This window comes from Molothrus ater, unplaced genomic scaffold (genome assembly GCF_012460135.2).
Source record: "Molothrus ater isolate BHLD 08-10-18 breed brown headed cowbird unplaced genomic scaffold, BPBGC_Mater_1.1 matUn_MA556, whole genome shotgun sequence".
In the NCBI taxonomy this organism is placed as follows: Eukaryota; Metazoa; Chordata; class Aves; order Passeriformes; family Icteridae; genus Molothrus; species Molothrus ater.
In genome coordinates, this window is record NW_023416547.1 from 76,342 (window position 1) to 98,403 (window position 22,062).

The 22,062-nt window shown below is 46.4% G+C and overlaps 1 protein-coding gene across 1 annotated transcript; it reads left to right on the forward strand.

Annotated features, from left to right (window-relative positions):
* Nucleotides 1–17,554: 17,554 nt before the first annotated feature.
* LOC118700419 (homeobox protein Hox-B4-like) lies at nt 17,555–20,687 on the forward strand. The gene is given in 5 exon segments (XM_036404882.1): nt 17,555–17,642; nt 17,645–17,664; nt 17,880–18,219; nt 20,002–20,254; nt 20,627–20,687. Coding segments are annotated over 5 exon segments (678 nt in total). The 5' UTR covers nt 17,555–17,638.
* The last annotated feature ends 1,375 nt before the right edge of the window (nt 20,688–22,062 follow it).

The window sequence follows — 22,062 nt, forward strand, 5'->3', positions numbered from 1 at the left end:
TCCATCTGTCCGTCCGTCCATCCCCACTCTCAAAGTTTCGTTTTTTGGGGATTTCTGGACAAAGTTCCCTCCCAAACCCGCTCGTCCCACAGGAGCCCCAGTTTGGGGTTTTTGACCTTGAATCCACCTCGTGCCTGCAGCCACTGTGGGGTTTTGAGGGGGAAAAAGCAGAGTTTGGGGTTTGTCCCTACGGGGTTTTCAACTGTGGGGTTTTTCAGTGGGGTTTTTGGCTGTGGGGTTTTCCAGTGGGGTTTTTGACTGTGGGGTTTCCCAATGGGGTTTTCAACTATGGGGTTTTCCATGGGGTTTTTGACTGTGGGGTTTCCCAATCGGGTTTTTGGCTGTGGGGTTTTCCAGTGGGGTTTTTGGCTGTGGGGTTTCCCAATGGGGTTTTTGGCTGTGGGGTTTTTGACTATGGGGTTTTCCATGGGGTTTTTGGCTGTGGGGTTTCCCAATGGGGTTTTTGACTGTGGGGTTTTCCAGTGGGGTTTTTGACTGTGGGGTTTTGCAATGGGGTTTTTGGCTATGGGGTTTCCCAATGGGGTTTTTGACTGTGGGGTTTCCCAATGGAGTTTTTGGCTGTGGGGTTTCCCAATGGGGTTTTTGTCTGTGGGATTTTTCAGTGGAGCTTTGAGCTATGGGGTTTTTCAGTGGGGTTTTCCAGTGGGGTTTTCAGCCATGGGATTTTTTTCAGTGGGGTTTCCCAATAGGGTTCTTAGCTTTAGGATTTTTCAGTGGGGTTTTTAGCCATGGGGTTTTTCCATTGGAGTTTTTGGGCTATGGGATTTTTTCTGTAGGGTTTTATCTATGGGATTTTCCAATGGGGTTTTTAACTCCGAGGTTTTTCAGTGGGGTTTTTAGCAATGGGATTTTTCAGTGAATTTTTTTATCTATGGGATTTTCCAATGGGGTTTTTTATCTATGGGATATTTCAGTGGAGTTTCCCAATAGGGTTGTTAGCTATGGGGTTTTTCAGTGGGGTTTTTAGCTATGGAGCTTCCCAATAGGGTTTTCAACTATGGGATTTTCCAATGTGATTTTTCACTATGAGATTCTTCACTATGGGATTTTCCAATGGGGTTTTCAGCCATGGGGTTTTTCAGTGGGGTTTCCCAATAGGGTTTTTAGCAATGGGATTTTTCAGTGGGGTTTTTGGCTCTGGGATTTTTCAATTGAGTTTTCCAATTGAATTTTTACCTATTGGATTTTCAGTGGGGTTTTCCAATGGGGTTTTTATCTATGGGATTTTCCAGTGGAGATCTCAGCTATGGGATTTCCCAGTGGGGTTTTTGGCTATGGGATTTTTCAGTGCTGTTTCCCAGTGGGGTTTTTAGCAATGGGATTTTTCAGTGCTGGTTTTGCCATGGGGTTTTTCAGTGGGGTTTCCCAGTGGAGTTTTCCAATGGGGTTTTGGTTATGGGGTTTTTCAGTGGGGTTTTTGGCTGTGGGGTTTTCCAGTGGGATTTTTAGCAATGGGATTTTTTCAGTGGGGTTTCCCAGTGGGGTTTTTAGCTGTAGGATTTTTCAGTGCTGTTTTTGCTATGGGGTTTTTCAGTGGGGTTTTTGGCTATGGGGTTTTTCAGTGGGGTTTCCCAATGGGGTTTTTAGCTATGGGGTTTTTCAGTGCTGTTTTTGCCATGGGGTTTTTCAGTGGGGTTTCCCAATAGGGTTTTTAGATGTAGGATTTTTCAGTGGAGTTTTGGCCATGGGATTTTTCAGTGGGGTTTCTCAATAGGGTTTTTAGCAATGGGATTTATCAGTGGGGTTTTTGGCTATGGGGTTTTTCAGTGGGGTTTCTCAATAGGGTTTTTAGCAATGGGATTTATCAGTGGGGTTTCCCAATAGGGATTTTAGATGTAGGATTTTTCAGTGCTGTTTTTGCCATGGGATTTTTCAGTGGGGTTTCTCAATGGGGTTTTTGGCTATGGGATTTTTCAGTGCTGTTTTTGCTATGGGGTTTTTCAGTGGGGTTTCCCAATAGGGTTTTTAGCAATGGGGTTTTTCACTGGGGTTTCCCAATAGGGTTTTTAGCAATGGGATTTATCAGTGGGGTTTTTGGTTATGGGGTTTTTCAGTGGGGTTTCTCAATGGGGTTTTTAGCAATGGGATTTTTCAGTGGGGTTTTTTGCTATGGGGTTTTTCAGTGGGGTTTCCCAGTGGGGTTTTCAGCCATGGCACGAGCTCCTTGCTGGGGTGACCCCGGGTCCCACCCTGTGCTGTTCCCTTCCTTGCCTGGAGCATCCCGGCTGCAATTCCCGCCCCACCTCTCTGCCCCCCACCCCAGGATCTCTGATTTCTACCTGCAGCGTTTCTGGGGCTGTTCATGGAGGCTTTCCCTCCCAAAAAGCTGCGGTTTTAGGGATTTATTGGGGTTTTTTATGGTTTTTTTTTGTGTGTGTGTGTGTTTTTCTCGGCCCAGCCTCCCTCTTCCTGTGAGGTGTCACCGGCTCCCATTTCCCACCCTGCGAGGGGTCAGGGGCTGAGCGCGGGCCCGGCCCAGGCTTCCTTTTCATAAAGGAAAAAAATGAATCCCGACCGCCGCAAAAAAACCAAAAAAAACCCCAAAAAACCCCCAAAAACCCCGCCCGTTTCGGTGCGAAAGGAAGCGCGAGGAGAGTAAACAGGAAAGCGCAGCTCTGACCGTGCAGGTAGGCGGGGATTTGCATTTTCCTGGGCATTTTTCATCCTTTCTGCCCCTTCCGTGGCACACGTCAGGCACGGGACAATCGCTCCTTCCGCAGCTGCAGAGCACAGGACAAACACAAAGCGCTTCAGGCTCGGGCCGCACCCCCGGGACAGCCAAATCCTGGGGCGAAAACCGAATATTTGTGCCAAGCTTTCCTGCTCCGGGCTTTCAGGGTCCTGGGAACGCCCGGCGCTGAAATTCGGGGTTTTTTGCCCCAAAAAGGCCGCGTGAGGACCCTCGCTGGGAGCTCACCTGGCTCTGTCCCTAAAAAAGTCCCATTAGAGCAAATTCCCCTTTTTCTGTCCCCTTGTCCTCTGTGCTCGCCCCGAAGGTTTCCTGTCATCACCAGGGATTTAAAGGAGGGAAAAAACCCCTAAATCACCTTCTTTTCCCCCAAACCCGAGGTTCCCCAGGCTGCCAGAGCCCAGATGAGGATCTGCATTCATTACAACCCTCATCAAGCCGCCTCTATTGGGGGCGCTGGGCAGGACGGGCCCCCCACGCCCAGGGTGCTGCTGAAAGGTGAAAAAAAGGCGAAATTTCGCCCATAAAATTCAATTCTGGGTTTATTCAGCAAGAACTTGGGGATGGGGGGGAGAATTTGTGAGGTTCGGGGGTGCAAAAAGCAGCTCGAGGTCGCGATGCCGTGCTGGGGCCATCTTGAACGCCATTGATTTATTTTGTTTTATTTTATTCTTTAAGGGTTTTTTTTTTATTTCGAGCTTTCGCGCTGTTTAGGCCTTTCCCCGCTCGCTGGGTGAGGTGCGACGTTAAATTCCGATTGAAATTCGAATTAGAGCTAAAATTTCAGGTAAAATGAGAATTTCCTCCCACCCAAAAAAATTCCACCCAGGAAGCCTCGGTTGGCACTAAACCCTCCCCCCCCCACCAGAGCCGCCTCATTTACACACCCAGAAAAAAACCGATTAAAATCACTTACAGCGTTTAATTAAGAGAATTAAATGAAAACGGAGGGGCACAAATGAGAAAGAGAGAGAAGAGAGGAGGGAGAGCGCTTAAAAAAAAAAAAAAAGGGAAAAAAAAAAAAGAAGCGCTCAGCAGAGCTATTCTAAGCGATTAAATCGCCATTTGAAGGGCAGAATGGGGTTTGCATTCTGAGCAGCGGGCGCAGCTCATATCTCATCAATAATTCATCGCGGGATCACGCCGAGGTCAGCGCGCCGGGGCCGGGCCCGCAGCGCCTCCAGAGCGGGGCCGGGGCAGCTCCGCGGGCCCGCAGCGCCTCCAGCCCGGCCTTTCGGGCTTTTGGGGCTTTTTGGTGGCTTTGTTGGTGGTTGTTGGTGTTGTTGGTGTTGGTGGTGTTGGTGCTGCCGGCGGAGCGAAACTCGGCCCGCGGTGCCGGCAGGGAAGGGAAGGGAAGGGAAGGGAGGGAGGGCGAGCTCCGATCCACGGAGAGAAACGGCAAAACCAGCAGCGAAAACAGCAGCGAAAACAGCAACAAAACCAGCAAAAACAGCAAAAACAGCAACAAAACCAGCAAAAACAGCAACAAAACCAGCAAAAACAGCAAAAACAGCAGCAAAAACAGCAGCAACAACAGCAGCAAAAACAACAACAACAGCAACAACAGCAGCACCAGCACCGCGCTGCTCCCGCTGCAGGCACCGCGAATTCCCCCCTCCTTCTGCTCCTCTCCCTCCTTCTGCTCCTCTTCCTCCTTCTGCTCCTCTTCCTCCTTCTGCTCCTCTTCCTCCTTCTGCTCCTCTTCCTCCCCCTCCTCCTTTTTCCCCCTTTTTTTTCTGTTTTCCCCATCCCCTCCTCCCTATTTTTCCCCCTTTTCTGCTTTTCCTCCCCTCCTCCTTCTTTTTTTCCCCCTTTTCTGCTTTTTCCCCCCCCCTTTCCTCCTCCTTTCCCCGTCTTCTGTTTTCTCCCTTTTCCCTCCTTTCCCCTCCCCTCCTCCTCCTTTTCCCACCACTTTTCTGCTTTCCCCACCCCCTTCTTTCCCCCTTGTCTCATTTTCCCCCCTTCCTCCTCCTTTCCCCCTCTTGTTTTTCTCCCCTTCTCCCCTTCTTTTTCCCTCTTTTTCTGCTTTTTTTTCCTCCCCCTTTTTCTCCTTCCCCTCCTTTTTTCTTCCTCCCTCCTGATTTTCCTCCCCTTTTCTGTTTCCCCCGTTGTTTCTCCTTTCCCCCTTCTTCCTTCTTTCCCCTCCTCCTTTTCTGCTTTTTCCTTCTTTTCCCCCCTTCTGCCTTTTCCCCTTTCCTTCTGCTTTTCCCCCCCTTTTTGCTTTTCCCCCCCTTTTTGCTTTCCCCCTTTTCCTCCCTTTCCTTCCCCTCCCTTTTCATTTTTCCTCCCCTTTCCATTTCCCTTTTTCCTTTTCCCCCCTTCCCCAATTTCCCCCCTCCCTTTTTCCTTTTCCCTCCTCCTCCTTCTTTCCCCCCTTTATTTTTCATCCCCTTCATTTTTTATTACCACAGCACCGAAGCTCAGGGGAGCCCGGGCTGCAATTCCTGAATTTCACTTTATTTACCCCGAGTATTTTATTTACCCCGATTATTTTTATATACCCCGATTATTTTATTTCTCCCGATTATTTCTCCCGATTATTTTATTTACCCCGATTATTTTATTTACCCCGATTATTTTATTTCTCCCGATTATTTCTCCCTATTATTTTATTTACCCCGATTATTTTATTTACCCCGATTATTTTATTTCTCCCGATTATTTCCCCCGATTATTTTATTTCCCCCGATTATTTCATTTCCCCCGATTATTTCATTTCTCCGGATTTTTTCTCCCGGTGTTTCGCCCCGGTTGCCCCGGCCGAGCCCGGCCCCGCCGTGACCTCCCCGCTCCTTTCCCAGCGGATCCTTTCCCTCCCCCAGGGGCCCGTGGCAGCCCCAGCGCCGCTCCCAGCCCCTTCCCTCTGCCGCTGGTTTTCAGCTTTCCCCCCCATTTTTAAATCTTTTCCCCTCTTTTTCCCTTTAACCCCCCCCGTTTTTCAGGTTTTCCCTCCTTTCCTCCCTTTTTTCCTGCTTTTCCCCCATTTCCCCCCCCTTTTCCCTCTCTTTTCCCCCTTTTCTTTCCTTTTTTCTCTTTTCCCCCCATTTTCCCATTTTCTCCCCTTTTCCCCCCATTTTCCCATTTTCTCCCCCTTTTCCCCCTATTTCTTTCCCTTTCCCTCCTTTCCCCCCCTTTCTTTTCCCCTTACTTTTCCCCCTTCTTTTCCCCCTTATCTTTCCTTTTCCCCCTTTTTTCCCCATTCATTCCATTTTCTCCCCTTTCCCCCATTTTCTCCCCCCTCTCCCCCCTTTTCCCCCATTTTCCCCCTTCTTTTTCCCCTTTTTCCCCATTTTTTTCCATTTTCTCCCCCTTCCCCCTATTTCTCCCACTCTCCCCCCTTTTCCCCCTTCTTTTTCCTCTTTCCCCCCATTTTCCATTTTCTCCCCTTTTCCCCCTATTTCTCCCACTTTCTCTCCTTTTTCCCCCTTCTTTCCCCCTTCTTTTCCCCCTTTTTCCCCCCTTTTTTCCCCCTTCTTTCCCCCCTTCTTTTTCCCCTTCCCCTCCTTTTTTCCCCCTTTTCCCCCTTCTTTTTCCTCTTTCCCCCCCATTTTCCATTTTCTCCCCTTTTCCCCCTTCTTTTCCCCCTTTTCCCCCTTTTTCCCCCCTTCTTTTCCCCCTTTTCCCCCTTTCCCCCCTATTTTTCCCTCTCCTCCCCATTTTATAACAACCCCCCACCCCAAATCCCTCATTTCCAACCCTCTCCACGAACACCTCTCCATTCAAAAAACCCCAAAAACCCCAAATTGGCTTTCGTGGCTTTGAGCTCCTCCTCCCCGGGATCCCTTCCGTGCCTTTGGCAGTGAAATTTCCTCCCCGAGCCGATTCCTGCCCCTTCCCCGCCCCGTTTGGGGTGAAATCCGTGACATTTGGACATTTGGAGGTTGAGAACTTCACGCGCTTCTCCCGTGTCCTGTTGCCCTAAACAGCCCCACAAAGAAACTGTTTTGACAGCCGGCGTTGAAAGAAGGGCAGGGTTTGGGTTTTTTAAGGGTTTTTTGGGGTTTTTTTTTGGTGATTTATCTCTTTTTAACACGTGCGGGATATATACACCCTGGCCAGAAATATAAATATCTCTATCTCACATACATAAATAGCTCCAGCTCATATGTGTAAATATCTGGCTCATACATTTCAATGGAGATTTCTTTTATTTATATATATATTTCGTTTATTTATATATATATTTCATTTATTTATATATATATTTCATTTATTTATCTATATATTTAATTTGTTTATATATACATATAATTTATTTATATATATTTAATTTATTTTTATCTATATATTTAATTTATTTATATATATTTAATTTATTTATCTATATATTTAATTTATTTATCTATATATTTCATTAATTTATCTATATATTTCATTTATTTTTATACATATTTAATTTATTTATCTAAATATTTCATTTATTTATCTATATATTTCATTTATTTTTATACATATTTAATTTATTTATATATATATTTAATTTATTTATCTATATATTTCATTTATTTTTATATATATTTCATTTATTCATCTATATATCTCATTTATTTTTATGTCTATCCCATTTATTTTTCCACCCCTGGAGTCCAAACAAACCCCAGCGCTGGGGCTTTGGGCTGGGACATTCGGCTGCTGATTTTGGGGCAAAAAAAGGGGTTTTTTGGCGGGCGGGATTGGGGCTTTTTGGGCTGGCCTGTAACGCCCCCGAGCAGCCAGCAGAGCTCGCTTCACACCAAGTTCACGGCCGGGCTGCGGCCGAAAGCCCCCGGGACCGCCCGGATTCACCCCAAAAACCACCCGCGAAAAATACCCGGAAATTCGAGTTCTACAAATCATCAACCGGCAAAATTCGCTGCATAATGAAATGAAAACATCGCTAAAATGTTGTTGTGTATAGCAGGAAAAGTCATAAAATTGAAGCGAAAATATCGGGGACGAGGGGAAATTACTGGATAAAAAAACCCCCTAGAAATATCAGTAAAATGTTGTTATTTACCGTAATGGAAGTAACATAAATAATTCAAATAAAAAGATCGTTGTTTATGGCAGTAGAAGCAATAGAAATAAGAAAAAAAGTCAAAATAAGAAAAGTCAAAATAAGAAAAGCCAAAATAAGAAAAGTCAAAATATCAGGGCGCAGAGAATTCAGGGGGTGACAAAAGTAAAAATCCCCTGAATAAAAAAAGTAAAAAAATCAGATGGAGGCGAATTCGGCGAATAAAAATAAAAATGCCTTGAATGATAGGAGCAAACCCAGCAGGGCCTTGGCGTTATTTGTCTTTCATTCCTCGCCAATAAAAGGGAAATAAGGCCAGGAAATCTTCAGGGGATTCTTTCCCCCCTCCCTTCGTGAGATTTCAGATAAAAAAGGCAAAGGGAAATCGGAACTGTCTGAGATTTGGGATTAAAAAAGGGAGGGGAATAAGAAATATCTGAGATTTGGGATTAAAAAAGGGAGGGGAATAAGAAATATCTGAGATTTGGGATTAAAAAAGAGGGAGGGGAATCGGAACCATCTGAGATTTCAGATAAAAGAGGGAGGGGAATCAGCAATTTCTGATATTTCGGATTTAAGGCCAAAGAGAATCAGCAATTTCTGAGATTTCAGATTTAAAGCAAAGGGGAATCAGCAATTTCTGAGATTTCAGATAAAAAGGTAAAGGGGAATCAGCAATTTCTGATATTTCAGATTTAAATAGGGAGGGGGATCAGCAATATCTGAGATTTCAGATTTAAAGCAGAATGGGAATCAGCAATTTCTGAGATTTCGGATTTAAGGCCAAAGAGAATCAGCAATTTCTGAGATTTTGGATTTAAAGCAAAGGGGAATCAGCAATTTCTGAGATTTCAGATAAAAGAGCAAAGGGGAATCAGCAATTTCTGATATTTGAGATAAAAAGGTAAAGGGAAATCAGCAATTTCTGATATTTCGGATTTAAATGGGGAGTGGAAATCAGCAATTTCTGATATTTCAGATTTAAGCCAAAGAGAATCAGCAATTTCTGAGATTTCAGGTTAAAGAGCGGAAGGGAGGGATAAAAACCAAACCCCCCCAGGGCTCTGCCCCAGCGCTGTGCGGCCCAAACTCTGATTTTGGGGCTTCTCCGCTGGGGACGGGGAAATGGAGAAGCGAGGAGAATGCTTGGGAATGCTTGGGCATTATTGGGAATTCTTGGGCATTATTGGGAATTCTTGGGAATTCTTGGGAATTCTTGGGCATTATTGGGAATTATTGGGCATTATTGGGAATTCTTGGGAATTATTGGGAATTATTGGGCATTATTGAGCATTATTGGGCATTATTGGGCATTATTGGGCATTATTGGGAATTATTGGGAATTATTGGGCATTATTGAGCATTATTGGGCATTATTGGGCATTATTGAGCATTATTGGGCATTATTGGGAATTATCGAGCATTATCGAGCATTACTGAGCATTATTGACCATTATTGAGCATTATTTGGCATTTTTGAACATTATTGAGCATTATTGAGCATTACTGAGCATTATTGGGCATTATTGGGCATTATTGGGCACTATTGGGCATTATTGACCATTATTTAGCATTATTTAGCATTTCTGAGCATTTTTGAGCATTATTGGCATTATTGGCATTATTGAGCATTATTTAGCATTATTTAGCATTATTTAGCATTTTTGAGCATTATCGAGCATTACTGAGCATTATTGAGCATTATTTGGCATTATTGAGCATTATTTGGCATTACTGAGCATTATTTAACATTTTTCGAGGCGCATTTAGCATTTTTGAGCATTATTGAGCATTATTTGGCATTATTGAGCATTATTGAGCATTATTGAGCATTATTTAGCGGTTTTTGAGGCACATTTCGCTGTTTTTGTCCCTCGGGGCGCAGGGGGCGCGCAGGGAGCGGCGGCCGCGGGGTCAGAAAGCGAAGGTCAAAAGTTGAGGCGAGCCCGGGCCCGGAGCTGGGAACGGAACACGGAGAGAGAAAAGAGAGGGGGAGGAAAAGGCCAGGGCGCAGGGACGGGAATAAATGCGGGGTTTGGGTGGGAAATGCACGGGAATTGAAAGGTGGGAAGGGAAGTGAGAGGGGGCGAAAAGTAGAAATGGAATTTAAAAAAAAAATAAAATTAAAAATGGAAATGAAATTTGAAATGAAAAGAAGCAGAAGTTTAAAATTAATAATTAAAAATAAGAATTAAAATGGTAATTAAAATTAAATTAAAATTTAAAAAAAATTAGGAATCGAAGTAAAAATAAAAATAAAAATAAATTAAAAATTAGAAAATAAAATAAAAGTAAAAAAATAAAAATAGAAGTAAAAATAAAAAATAAAAATAAAATAAAAATAAAAACAAAAATAAAAATAAAAAATAAAAAATAAAAATAAAATAAAAATAAAAATAAAAATAAAAATAAAAATAAAAATAAAAATAAAAATAAAAATAAAAATAAAAATAAAAATAAAAAAAAAAAAAATTAAAATTAAAATTAAAATTAAAATTAAAATTAAAATTAAAATTAAAATTAAAAAAATAAAATTCAAAATACAAATTAAAAAATAATGGGGAATAAAGAATAAAGAATAAAGAATAAAGAATAAAGAATAAAGAATAAAGAATAAAGAATAAAGAATTAAAAATAAAAATGAATCTAATAACTCAAAATAAAAAATCATTACAAATAAATACAGCTTGAGAATAAAAAGAAAATTTAAAATTAATAAAAAATAAGATAATGAAGAATTTTAAAAGCAGGCTGGCTCAGGTCTCTCCCGCGAGGAATTCGATGCAATTTTTAGGATAAGCCCCGCAAGGCCGTTTGGGCTGGAACGAGCAGAATCCCAGGGAAATGCATTTATTAAATCCAATTACGCCCAGGTCCCTCTAGGATATTAACGCGAGCAGTTAAAAAATAATTTTCATTCCGGCGTCAATTTTGTTTGGAGAGGGTTTAAATTATCCGAGGGGGGAAAAAAAAAATTAAATAAAATAAATTAAAAAAAAGGAAAATGTGCCAGGGTCGGTGCGGATCTGCTCGAACATCGCGGCTCGGAAACGGCCGCCAGGGGTTTCAAACCAAAGAACTGGAAAGGAATCGGATGGGAAAGAAACGGAATTGTAGGAAAAGGGAATGGTAAAAAAAGGGAATGGTAAAAAAAGGGAATGGTAAAAAAAAGGAAGTGTAGAAAAAAGGAATTGTAAGAAAAAGGGAATTGTAAAAAAAAAGGGAATTGTGATAAAAGGGAATTGTAAAAAAAGGGAATTGTGATAAAAGGGAATTGTAGAAAAGGGAATTGTAGAAAAGGGAATTGTGATAAAAGGGAATTGTAGAAGAGGGAATTGTAGAAAAGGGAATTGTAAAAATCCCTGCGCGATTTCTTCCCCTTCCCACCTCAGCGTGGGAAACCTGCGGTGATTTATGGGCGGCACCGGGGGCCGAGGGCTGGAAAATTCAATTTATTGCGGGATTGGAGGGCGCTGGTTTGAAGCTGGCGGAGCCCGCTCGGGTTTTGTTCCATTTTTGGATCATAATCTCGTTTTGCAGCCGGAATGGGGCTGAAATGCTCTTTGTGCCCCACGGGCTGAGGGAGTGAAGGTCGCCCTGGGCTCCCCAAGTCATTTCTGCGCCGCGGGGCTTTGGCAGCCCCGGGCCCTGCGGTGTCATTGGCGCTGGGGCCGGGGATCCTTCCCATGGCCCTCGAGCAAACGCCCCGAGCGAGGCGAACCCTCCGGGAAAACGGAATTAAAGATAGATCTATGTAAATCTGGGCTTTTAAATCCCTGCCAATTGTCTCGCCTCTCCACTTCTTAAAACAATTATATTTCTTTTTTATTTTAGTTTTATTTCTGGTTTTAGATTTCTTTTTATATTCCTTTTTTGTTTCTATTTCTATTTCTATTTCTATTTCTATTTCTATTTCTATTTCTATTTCTATTTCTACTTATATTTATATTTTTATTCTTCTATATCTATTTTTCTCTTTCTATTCCATATTTGGTTTATATTTATTTTATATTTCTATTTATCATTTTTGCTGTTTCTTTTCCATTCATTTCTATATTCATAGGCATCTAATTTTGCTTCTATTTTTATTTTATTTATTTATTTCTATTCATTTCTCTATTTGTACCTATTTAATTTTCTTTCTATTTTATTTTATTTTATTTTATTTTATTTTATTCTATTTTATTTTATTTTATTTTATTTTATTTATTTCTATTAATTTCTATATTTATAGGCATCTAATTTTGCTTCTATTTTTATTGTATTTATTTATTTCATTCTATTCATCTCTCTATTTATAGCTATTTAATTTTCTTTCTATTTTTAATTTTTATTTATTTATTTATTTCTATTAATTTCTCTATTTATACCTATTTAATTTTCTTTCTATTTTTATTTTATTCTATTCTATTCTATTCTATTCTATTCTATTCTATTCTATTCTATTCTATTCTATTCTATTTATTTCCATTCATCTCTCTATTTACACCCATTTAATTTTCTTTCTATTTTTATTTTATTTTATTTTATTTATTTATTTCCATTCATTTCTCTATTTATACCCATTTAATTTTCTTTCTATTTTTATTTTTATTTTATTTTATTTTATTTTATTTATTTCATTCCATTCATCTCTCTATTTCTAGCCATTTAATTTTCCTTTCTATTTTTATTTTCTTGTATTTATTTATTTCCTCCTCCCCGCCATCTTTCCAGCCTTTCAGGGCTCCATTCCCCTCTCGGGGCTCGTTTTTCCCCTCGGCACAGAGAGGAGGGCGCACATCGGAGCCCTGGCAAAGGCGCTCTGGCAAATCCAGAGCTGGGAGGTGAAACCCCCGGGGCGGAGCCGCTTTCTTCGGCCCGATCGGGGGGGGAAATTTGGATTCATTCCAATCAATGGCCGCGGATTTCCCGCGCATCTCCCGACCCGCGCCCGGCGCGGGCATTTCCGCGCTGATCTGCGGCCCGCGCCGCTCCGCGCCCGCGCAGGTGGCGGCCGCCAAGCCCGGTTTGTTCCGCGCGGATTGAAGCCAGGAGGTCTCGCTCGGCCGCAATAAAATCCTCAAATCCTCCCTCCCCCCCCAAAAAACAAAACCCGGAATTTTCTGCGCCTTCGTTCGCCCGCCCGGCCCCTGCCCGCCGATGTTTAAATTTCAATTTAGGGCCGCGAGGGGCGGGAGGGGAAATTCAAGGGATCATTTTCCAGGGTGTTTCTCATTTATCTCCCTGCCCGAGCGCGGGGTCAGGGGTTGTTTTTTGCTGGCGTTTCTGGGGTTTTTGCTCCTATTTTGGGGTTTTTTTTCCGCCCGGCAATCGATTGAATACGGTTTTTAATGGCGATTCACGTCCCCAGTCGCCCTTTATGGCCGTGTCGGAGCTGGTGGTAAAAGCGGGGCTGAAAAGGGAATTCCCGCAGGGCCGCGGAGCCCGAGCCTGCCCGCGGCTCCTCGCGTGCCGAAATCTCCCGTTCACCCAAATATCCCAATTTTGGGGCGTTCGGATGGGTTCAGAGCGGGTTTAAATCGCGATTTCCCCCTCGCAAAGCAGGTGTGGGTCCGTGCCCACCTCTCCTTGCCTGCCTTTATCCTCCTCAAAGATTTTTAAAATTCATTTCAAATTCTGCCCTGGTTAAAACCCCTCAGACCTCCAGCGGGAGAAATCCCACCCAGATTTAAAAAAAAAATAAAGAAAGAAATAAAATCAGAATCGCCAAAATCTTCGGAGTTTCTGAAGGGCTGAGTGTGGGGGAGAGGCAGCAAAACCAAAATAAATAGAATTAAACCAAATAAATCTCCATCTTCGCAGAGGGGAAAAGACTGGAGAGGGGAAAACACCTCGGGGCGGGTGGAAAAGGAGAAAAAAGAAGCAAAAAAAAAAAAAAAAAAAATTAAAAGTTCGGGGTGAAGCGCGGGTCAGCGCGGCTGCGGACACGCCTCGCTGTTTAACAAAGACTGCCAAAGTATGAGATTAATACCAAAACTTGCGCCTTTCCCAGCCCGCAGCGCTCCGGGGCCTCCGCGGCAGCGCCGGGACAATGCGGGGCGGGGGAGCGGCCCCGGAAAGAACCCCAAAAATAACCCCAAAAACCGGGGAAAGGCCGGAGCCGAGGAGGAGGAGGAGGAGGAGGAGGAAGGAGGGGAGAGAGAGGGGAATGGGGACGGCGAGAGGGGAATTTGGGGACGGCGAGAGGGGAATTTGGGGACGGCGAGAGGGGAATTTGGGGGTTTGGGGGCAGCGAGAAGGAAATTTGGGGACATCGAGAGGGAAATTTGGGGGTTTGGGAGCAGCGAAAGGGAAATTTGGGGACAGGGAGAGGGAAATGGGGACAGCGAGAAGGAAATTTGGGGACAGCGAGAGGGGAATTTGGGGGTTTGGCCAAAGCCAGAGGGGAATTTGGGGGTTTGGGAGAAGCGAGAGGGAAATTTGGGGACAGCGAGAGGGAAAATTGGGGGTTTGGGGAAAGCCAGAGGGGAATTTGGGGGTCTGGGGGCAGCGAGAAGGAAATGTTGGGGTTTGGGGGCAGCGAAAGGGAAATTTGGAGACAGCAAGAGGGGAATTTGGGGGTTTGGCCAAAGCCAGAGGGGAATTTGGGGGTTTGGGAGCAGCGAAAGGGAATTTTGAAGGTTCAGGGGAATTACCGCGATGTAAAAGCGGAGCGGGGGCAGCGGGGAGGGGCCCGTGCGGGGTTCGGGGAGGATTTTGGGGGGGTTTTTGGGGGTTTTTGGGGGGTTTTGGGGGATTTCGCCTCCAAAGCTCCCCCGGCTCTGCGGGAGCGCCCCGAGGAGAAGGAGCCGCGCTGAGCCCAGGTAGGAAGCGCGGCCGGGCGGGCCGGACCCCCCCTCTGGGGAAGGGTTTGGGGATCCCCTCCTCAAAATGGCCAATCCGGGGGTGTCCCCGAGGTCACCCCGCGCTGCCCGAGGCGGCTCTGAAATGGGGCCAGGAAAAAAAACCCAAAAAACCAAAAACCCAACCCAATAAAAATTCAGCGAGAAAGTTGCTCCAAAGGTAAAGGGCGGGTTGGAAATTTGGGATCGGGGGAGATTCCTCGGAGGTGTTTTGGGGGAAAATAAATCCCGGCAGACGCTAGGGGTGCTGGTTGGCAAAGGCCGGCCCTGCGCTGTCAGAAAAACCCCGATTTATTTATTTTATTTTTTTTTTTAAAGGGATGTGGGAGGGGGTTAAAAATCGAGAATAAGGCCTGGCTATTCCTAGCGCCGGGGCGGGAGAAAATGGAATAAATAAATCGGCTTGGAGGGGCCGGGACGGAGGAATAAAATCTAAAAGAGCTAAAGAGGGGATTAAAGTGAAATTAAAACCCAGAAGGAGCCGTAAGGGGATTTATTCCGGTGTTTTATGGCGTCCGTGGCCGCGGTGTTGGTTCGGCTCCTCACTTTCCGGGCAGGTTTTAGAGGAAAAGGTGAATTTGGAGGTGGGAAATGTGGGGGTTTCTAAAGGGTCTGAAATGATTTTGGGCTTTCCTTGGATGCTTTTGGTTTGTTCTCCGAGCGCCGCTGGGTTATTCGGGCTTTAGCTGGGAGCTTTTAGCAGGAAAAGCGATTTTTCACCTGAAAGTGCCTGAAAAATCCAGCACGGGGTGAATTCGAGGATTCGAGGATTTTATTCTTGGCCAGAAATTTTAATTTTTTTTTTTTTTAATGGAAAAATGCGGGAGTTCTTGGAATCTGCCGAATGTATTGACAGGAATTGTAAATGCAGCTTTTCCCTGATGCCCTCTCCGCTGCGGCATTTAAATGCAATTAATTCGGGAGATACTTGACCTGAAAATGTTCTGCCTTTTGAAATACAAAAAAAAAAAAAAAAAAGAAAAAGAAAAAAAAAAAGAGAAAAGAGAAAAGAAGGAAAAAAAAAGACAGAAAAAAAGGGGAAAAAAAGAGAAAAGAAAGGGGGGGCTGCGCTACTTTGAATCTCTTGGGCAACTGTAATTTTAAAGGAAATCTCAACATGATGCTACCCTCATTAGTTCCGAATGAAGGTTCATTACCTAGACAGTATGAATATTTTATTGCTTTATATCCCTTTTTTCGGAAATGAAACGCCTTTGATCTTTTTCTCGGGTTGTAAAAAGAATTGCCTGTCATTAAAAAAAAACCTGTCGTCCCATCTGCCTTTACATTCTGGATTTCTTTTCATCTGCTTCTTTCTCTTTTTTTTTTTTTTTTTTGCCTTTTTTTGCCTTTTTTTTGCCTTTTTCCCTTTTTTTTCTTTTCCCATTTCCCCGCACGGCTAAACCCAAACCTTGGGTGACCTCCAGCAACGAGAAATGGGTGAAATCTTTGCGCTGCCCACCAGAAAATCGTGACGAGGCTTCCAGGGCGGGGTGGGCGCGGAGCTTGGGGGGTTTCTCTATTCAAAGGCGGAATTTTGGGTCCGCGTCTCCTTGCGCGCCCGCACCTCCACCTTCACCCCAGGACCCGATTTTTTCACCCCAAAATAACGCCCAAGGTGTGCGGGGAGAAGGTGGGAAAATCCCGATTTTCCTCTCTGCGCGCTCTGCAGCCTCGCTGCGTTAACGAATCGCGCTTCCCCCTCTGCAGGGAATTTTCCTGAGGTGCAGCCCCGATCTCCCAAAAACCCCAAATTTTGCCCCAGAAGAGAATTGTGGCGGTAGGAGAAGATCTGAGACCGAGGAGGACGCAACTGTCTTCTATATGTACCCTGTAGATCCGAATTTGTGTAGAGGAAGTTGGGTCACAAATTCGCATCTAGGGGAATATGTAGTTGACACAAACACTACAAACCCCGAAGCCATTAAACCCCCCCCCCCAAAAAAAACCCTAAAAATCCAAAAACCGGCAGGGTGGGAACGAGGGTTTGACCAGAACAGCGCTTTAGGGCTCCAAAGAAATCCTCGGGTTTGACCTCAGCTCAACTCCGGCGCTGCTGCGATAAAACTTTATCAGGGCTCGAGCTGATAACGGCGGAGCTGCCGGGGGGGATTTGGGCTCTGGGGCATTTGGGGCATTCGGGGCATTTGGGGCATTTGGGGGTCGCGGGCGTCGTCGCTGCCGTTTCAGAGCGGGGCTCGCCCGCTTTGCTTTAATTTGTGTGGTCTGGGCGCTGGCGCGGAGTCGGGAATCAATGAAATCCCCTCGCTGCCGCCGCCGCTTTCCTCGGGCGCCCTTGGGCTCTGCCCGCAGGAATTGGGGGATTTCAGGGGGGTCTCGAAGCCTTTTAGAGCCTCTTCATGGCCGGCAGGGCGAGGCCAAGCCGCGCCGGGGCTCGAGTTAATTTGGTTTGTGATCGTTTTTGTCGTAATTTTTTGTCATAATCGTTCCTCAACGCGCGCTCCGCCCGGGCGGCCGCGCTCCTCTCGGGGGGGAGGTTTTGGGGTCCCCCTCACCCCGAATTCGCCGCCGCGTTTCCTATCGATCCCCGGCCACGGCCCCATCCATCTCTGCCAGCCCCGCTCGGGGGGCGGCGACCCCGGCCCGGGGGTGGCGAGCGCGGCTCAGCTGCGCCTGCGGGGGCCGGGGGGAGGCAGCGCCGCGATGCCCCGGAAAATTCCGCTTGGAAATTCCGCTTGTACCGGGCCGCGCTCTCGTTATTCCCTTCCTGAGGCGGGGGGCGCGGCGCCCCCAGCCCGGGACACACCCCCGAGGGGCGGCCGGGGCTGAACGGGGCTGAACGGGGGTGAACGGGGGTGAACGGAGGCGGCCGGGGGTGAACGGGGGCTGAACGGGGGTGAACGGGGGTGACCGGGGCTGAACGGGGGTGGACGGGGGTGAACGGGGGTGACCGGGGGTGAACGGGGGTGAACGGGGGTGAACGGGGGCGGCCGGAGGGCAGCGGGCGCCCCCCGAGCGCCTCCCCGGGGATGCCGGGGGGCCCCGGCGGAGCCCGGGCTGCGCAGGTTTCCTCATTTTCCTTATCCGGGGCTCGGCGTGGCCCTCGCCATTGGCCCGCGCTGTCACATGGAGCCAACTTTGTTCACTTGACAGCAAAGTAGGAGGGTTCGGCCAAACAGGAAAAGCACCAAAGGGAGGCGGGGGGGTTGGGGGGCGCACGAATAAATTTTAAGCAGAGAAAGAGAACGGAGGGCGAGAGGGACATACATATAGATATAGATATAGATATAGATACAGATATAGATATATAGATAGAGATAGATAGAATTGTTTTCCTTCCCCCCGCGTTCGTGCGCGCCATTCCAAGAAATTCATGGCCATGAGCTCGTTTCTGATCAACTCCAACTACGTGGACCCCAAGTTCCCACCCTGTGAAGAATATTCCCACAGCGATTACCTTCCCAATCACTCGCCGGAATACTACGGCGGCCAGAGGCACCGGGAGAGCTCTTTCCACCATGAGCCGATGTACCACGAGCCGCGGGCCGCCTGCGCGGAGCAGCCGTACCCGCCGTGCCCGGGCTCCGCGCAGCCCCGCGGAGCGGCCGAGCCGCGGCCGCGCAGCCCCAGCCCGGCCCCCGCCTGCAGCCGCGGCCCCGCCGAGCCCGTGCTCTACCCCTGGATGAAAAAAGTCCACGTAAGCTCGGGTGAGTGCGGGCAGAGGGAAAAGGGCTTCGCTTTATAGTTGGAGCAGCGCCTCGCGGCCCGGGGAAGGCTGTGAAAGGAGCGCCCGGCGGAGATTTACGAGCGCCGCTTTGCAGAGCGCTATAATTACATCCTCCATAAATTTTTATTGCTCTGCTTGGCCATGTGCCTTTGAAGTCTCTGTTACCATCCTCCTCCGGTTTCTTCCAGGCTACTTCGCTGCTGCTTTTTTTTTCTTTTTTTTTTTTTTTAAACTTTTTTTTTTTTTTTTTTTACGGCTGTTGAATCTTCCTAAGTGAAGTTTTATGTTTTGGTAATTTGTATTTAAGTGGCGGATTGAGTCGAGTTTTACTGGTTTCCCCTCCCCTGCCCTCTTTTTTTTTTTTTTTTTTTTTCCCCTCAGTTTCTTTCCCCCTCCCTTTTTTCCTCCTGTTTTTTTTTATATCTCTATTTTTTTTCCCTTTTTTATTTATTTATTTTTTAAAGGAGGCATTTACCAACCCGCAGCCCCCGCGCTCGCCCCTTGCCCAGCGCGCAGGCGGAACTTTCGGCGATAATTCCGCGCTGCTCCGGCCGAGCGCAAACGCGAATTTCCACCCGCGCGGGGCGCGGGGAGCGCGGCCGGGGGGAGCCTTGGGAAAACCTGGAGTTCGTCAGGAACCCGCGCCCGCCGTGAGGCGGAGATCCGCGCTTCACTCTGGGGGCATTTTTAGAACTTTTCCATTTTATTTATTTATTTATTTATTTTTAAAAAAAAAGCAAATCTCCCCTTCCAAAGGATGTGTGACGGTTCTACTCTTTCTTCTTTTTCTTTTTTTGTGATTTTTTGAGGGGGGAAAGAACCCATTAAAGGAACGGCTCGGTAATTCTGCTTTTCTTTTTTTTTCCCTCCTTTTTTATTTATTTTTCCCTTATATTTTCTCCTTTCTTCTGTGTGTTCTCCCTTTTTTTTTTGTGTTTTCTCCTCGTTTTTTCCCTTTTTTGTGTGTGTTTTCACATCTTTTCTCCCTTTTTTCCCTTTCTTTTGTGTGTTTTAATATATTCTCCCTTTTCTTTTCCTCGTGTTTTCACATCCCGCCCCCCCATTCTTTTGTATTTCCAAATATTTCCCCCTTTTTCTGTGTGTGTGTGTATTTTCACTTTTTTCCCCTCCATTTTTTTGTATTTCCCCCTTTTTAAAATATTTCCACATCTTCTCCCCCCTTTTTTCTGTATTTCCACATCTTTCCCTCCTCACTATTCTATACTTTCACATCCCCCCATTTTTCTATATTTCCACAACTTCCTCCCCCATTTTTTTGTATTTCCACACCTTTCCCCATTTTTCTATATTTCCACATCTTCCCCCCCTTTTTTAAAATATTTTCACATCTTTCCCCCCCATTTATCTATATTTATACATTCCCCCATTTTTCTATATTTCCACATATTTCCCCCCCCCATTTTTTCTGTTTTCACATCTTTCACCCCCATTTTTTTTAAATATTTCCCCACCACTTTTTTTTTTGTATTTCCACACATCCCCCCCCCGTTATTTTTCTATATTTCTACATATTTTCCCCCCATTTTTTGTACTTTCACATCTTCCATTTTTTGTACTTTCACATCTTTCATTTTTTGGTATTTTCACATCTTTCGCCCCCATTTTTTTAAATATTTCCACACATCCTCCCCCCCCCGTTATTTTTCCATATTTCTACATATTTTCCCCATTTTTTTTTTATTATTCTCACACCTTTTCCCCCCCTTTTTTCCCCCCCCTTGTGCCCCCCATTCCCGGGCAGTGGCCCCCGGGCTGTGCGGCGCGGAGCCCAAGCGCTCGCGCACGGCCTACACGCGGCAGCAGGTGCTGGAGCTGGAGAAGGAGTTCCACTACAACCGGTACCTGACGCGGCGCCGGCGCCTGGAGATCGCGCACGCCCTGAGCCTCAGCGAGCGCCAGATCAAGATCTGGTTCCAGAACCGCCGCATGAAGTGGAAGAAGGATCACAAATTGCCCAACACCAAGGTCAGGTCCGGCTCCTCCTCCGGAGCCCTGCAGGCCCCGCAAGGAGGATCCCAAACGCAGATCCCGCAGGGAGGAGGAGGAGGAGGAGGAGGAGGAGGAGGAGGAGGAGGAGGAGGAGGAGGAGGAGGAGGAGGAGGAGCCCAAACGCAAATCCCACAAGGAGGATCCCAAAGGCAGATCCCACAAGGAGGAGGAGCCCAAAGCCAGATCCTGCAGGGGGGATCCCAAACGCCGATCCCACAAGGAGGAGGAGCCCAAAGGCAGATCCCACAAGGAGGAGGAGCCCAAAGGCAGATCCCACACGGAGGAGGCAGATCCCAGAGCCAGATCCCTCGAGGAGGATCCCAGGGTCACGTCCCACAAGGAGGATCCCAAAGCCAGATCCAGCAAGGATCCCAAAGGCAGATCCCGCAAGGAGCAGGAACCCAAACTCGATCCCATGGACCGGCCCCCACCCTATAACCGCCCCCATGGATGCGTGTGCGTGTTTGGGCCGTGAACTCGAGCGAGTGCAGGGAGGGAAACGCGATAATTTTAATTTTTAATCTTGATTTTTATCATTATTTTAATGATTGTTTGAACCGTGGGGAAAGGTGGGGCTGCTCCTCATCCCCCAACGCCGAGATCGGGACAGCTCCTCCTCCAATCCCAAAGGCAGATCCCACATGGAGGAGGAGCCCAAAGGCAGATCCCACATGGAGGATGATCCCAAACTGAGATCCCACATGGAGGAGGAGCCCAAACTGAGATCCCAAAAGGAGGAGGATCCCAAACTGAGATCCCACAAGGAGGAGGATCCCAAACACAAATCCCACAAGGAGGAGGATCCCAAACACAAATACTCAAGGAGGAGGGTCCCAAACTCAAATCCTTCGAGGATGATCCCAAAGGCAGATCCCACAAGGAGGAGGATCCCAAACTCGATCCCTATAACCGCCCCCCATGCACGTAGGTGCGAGTTTGGGGTGTGACCTCGTGCGGGTGAAGGAAGGGAAATGTGAGAATTTTAATTTTTATCATTATTTTAATTATTATTTGAACTGTGGGGAAAGGCGGGGCTGCTCCTCATCCCCCAGCGCCGAGATCGGGTCAGCTCCTCCTCCAGATCCCAAAGATAGATCCCACTGGGAGGAGGATCCCAAACGCAAATGCCTCAAGGAGGATCCCAAACTGAGATCCCGCAAGGAGGAGGATCCCAAACACAGATCCCACATGGAGGAGGATCCCAAAGGCTGAATCTTCAAGGAGGAGGATCCCAAACTGAGATCCCACAAGGAGGAGGATCCCAAACACAGATCCCACAAGGAGGAGGATCCCAAAGTTACATCCCACAAGGAGAAGGATCCCAAACGCAGATCCTACAAGGAGGAGGATCCCAAAGGCAGAACGTTCAAGGAGGAGGATCCCAAAGGCCGATCCCACAAGGATCCCAAACTCAAATACCTCAAGGATGATCCCAAAGGCCGATCCCACAAGGAGGAGGATCCCAAACTCAAATCCCACAAGGAGGAGGATCCCAAACCCGACCCCACAGAGGGTCTGCTGCCCTATAACCGCCCGCATGGATGTGCGTGCATGTTTGGGGTGTGCAGAGCAGGAAATGGGATAATTTTAATTTTTGTCATTATTTACACTGATGTGAACAGCGGGGGCAGACCGGGTGCTCATTATTTATGGCAAATCGTCTGAAATTTTTGTTTTCAACCACAGGGACAGGCGGGTGCTGGTTATTTCCCCCAATAATTTGAATTTTGATCATTTTAATCCCAATTTGACCCACAGGGCCAGGCGGGTGCTGGTTATTCCTACCAATAATTTGAATTTTAATCATTTTTAC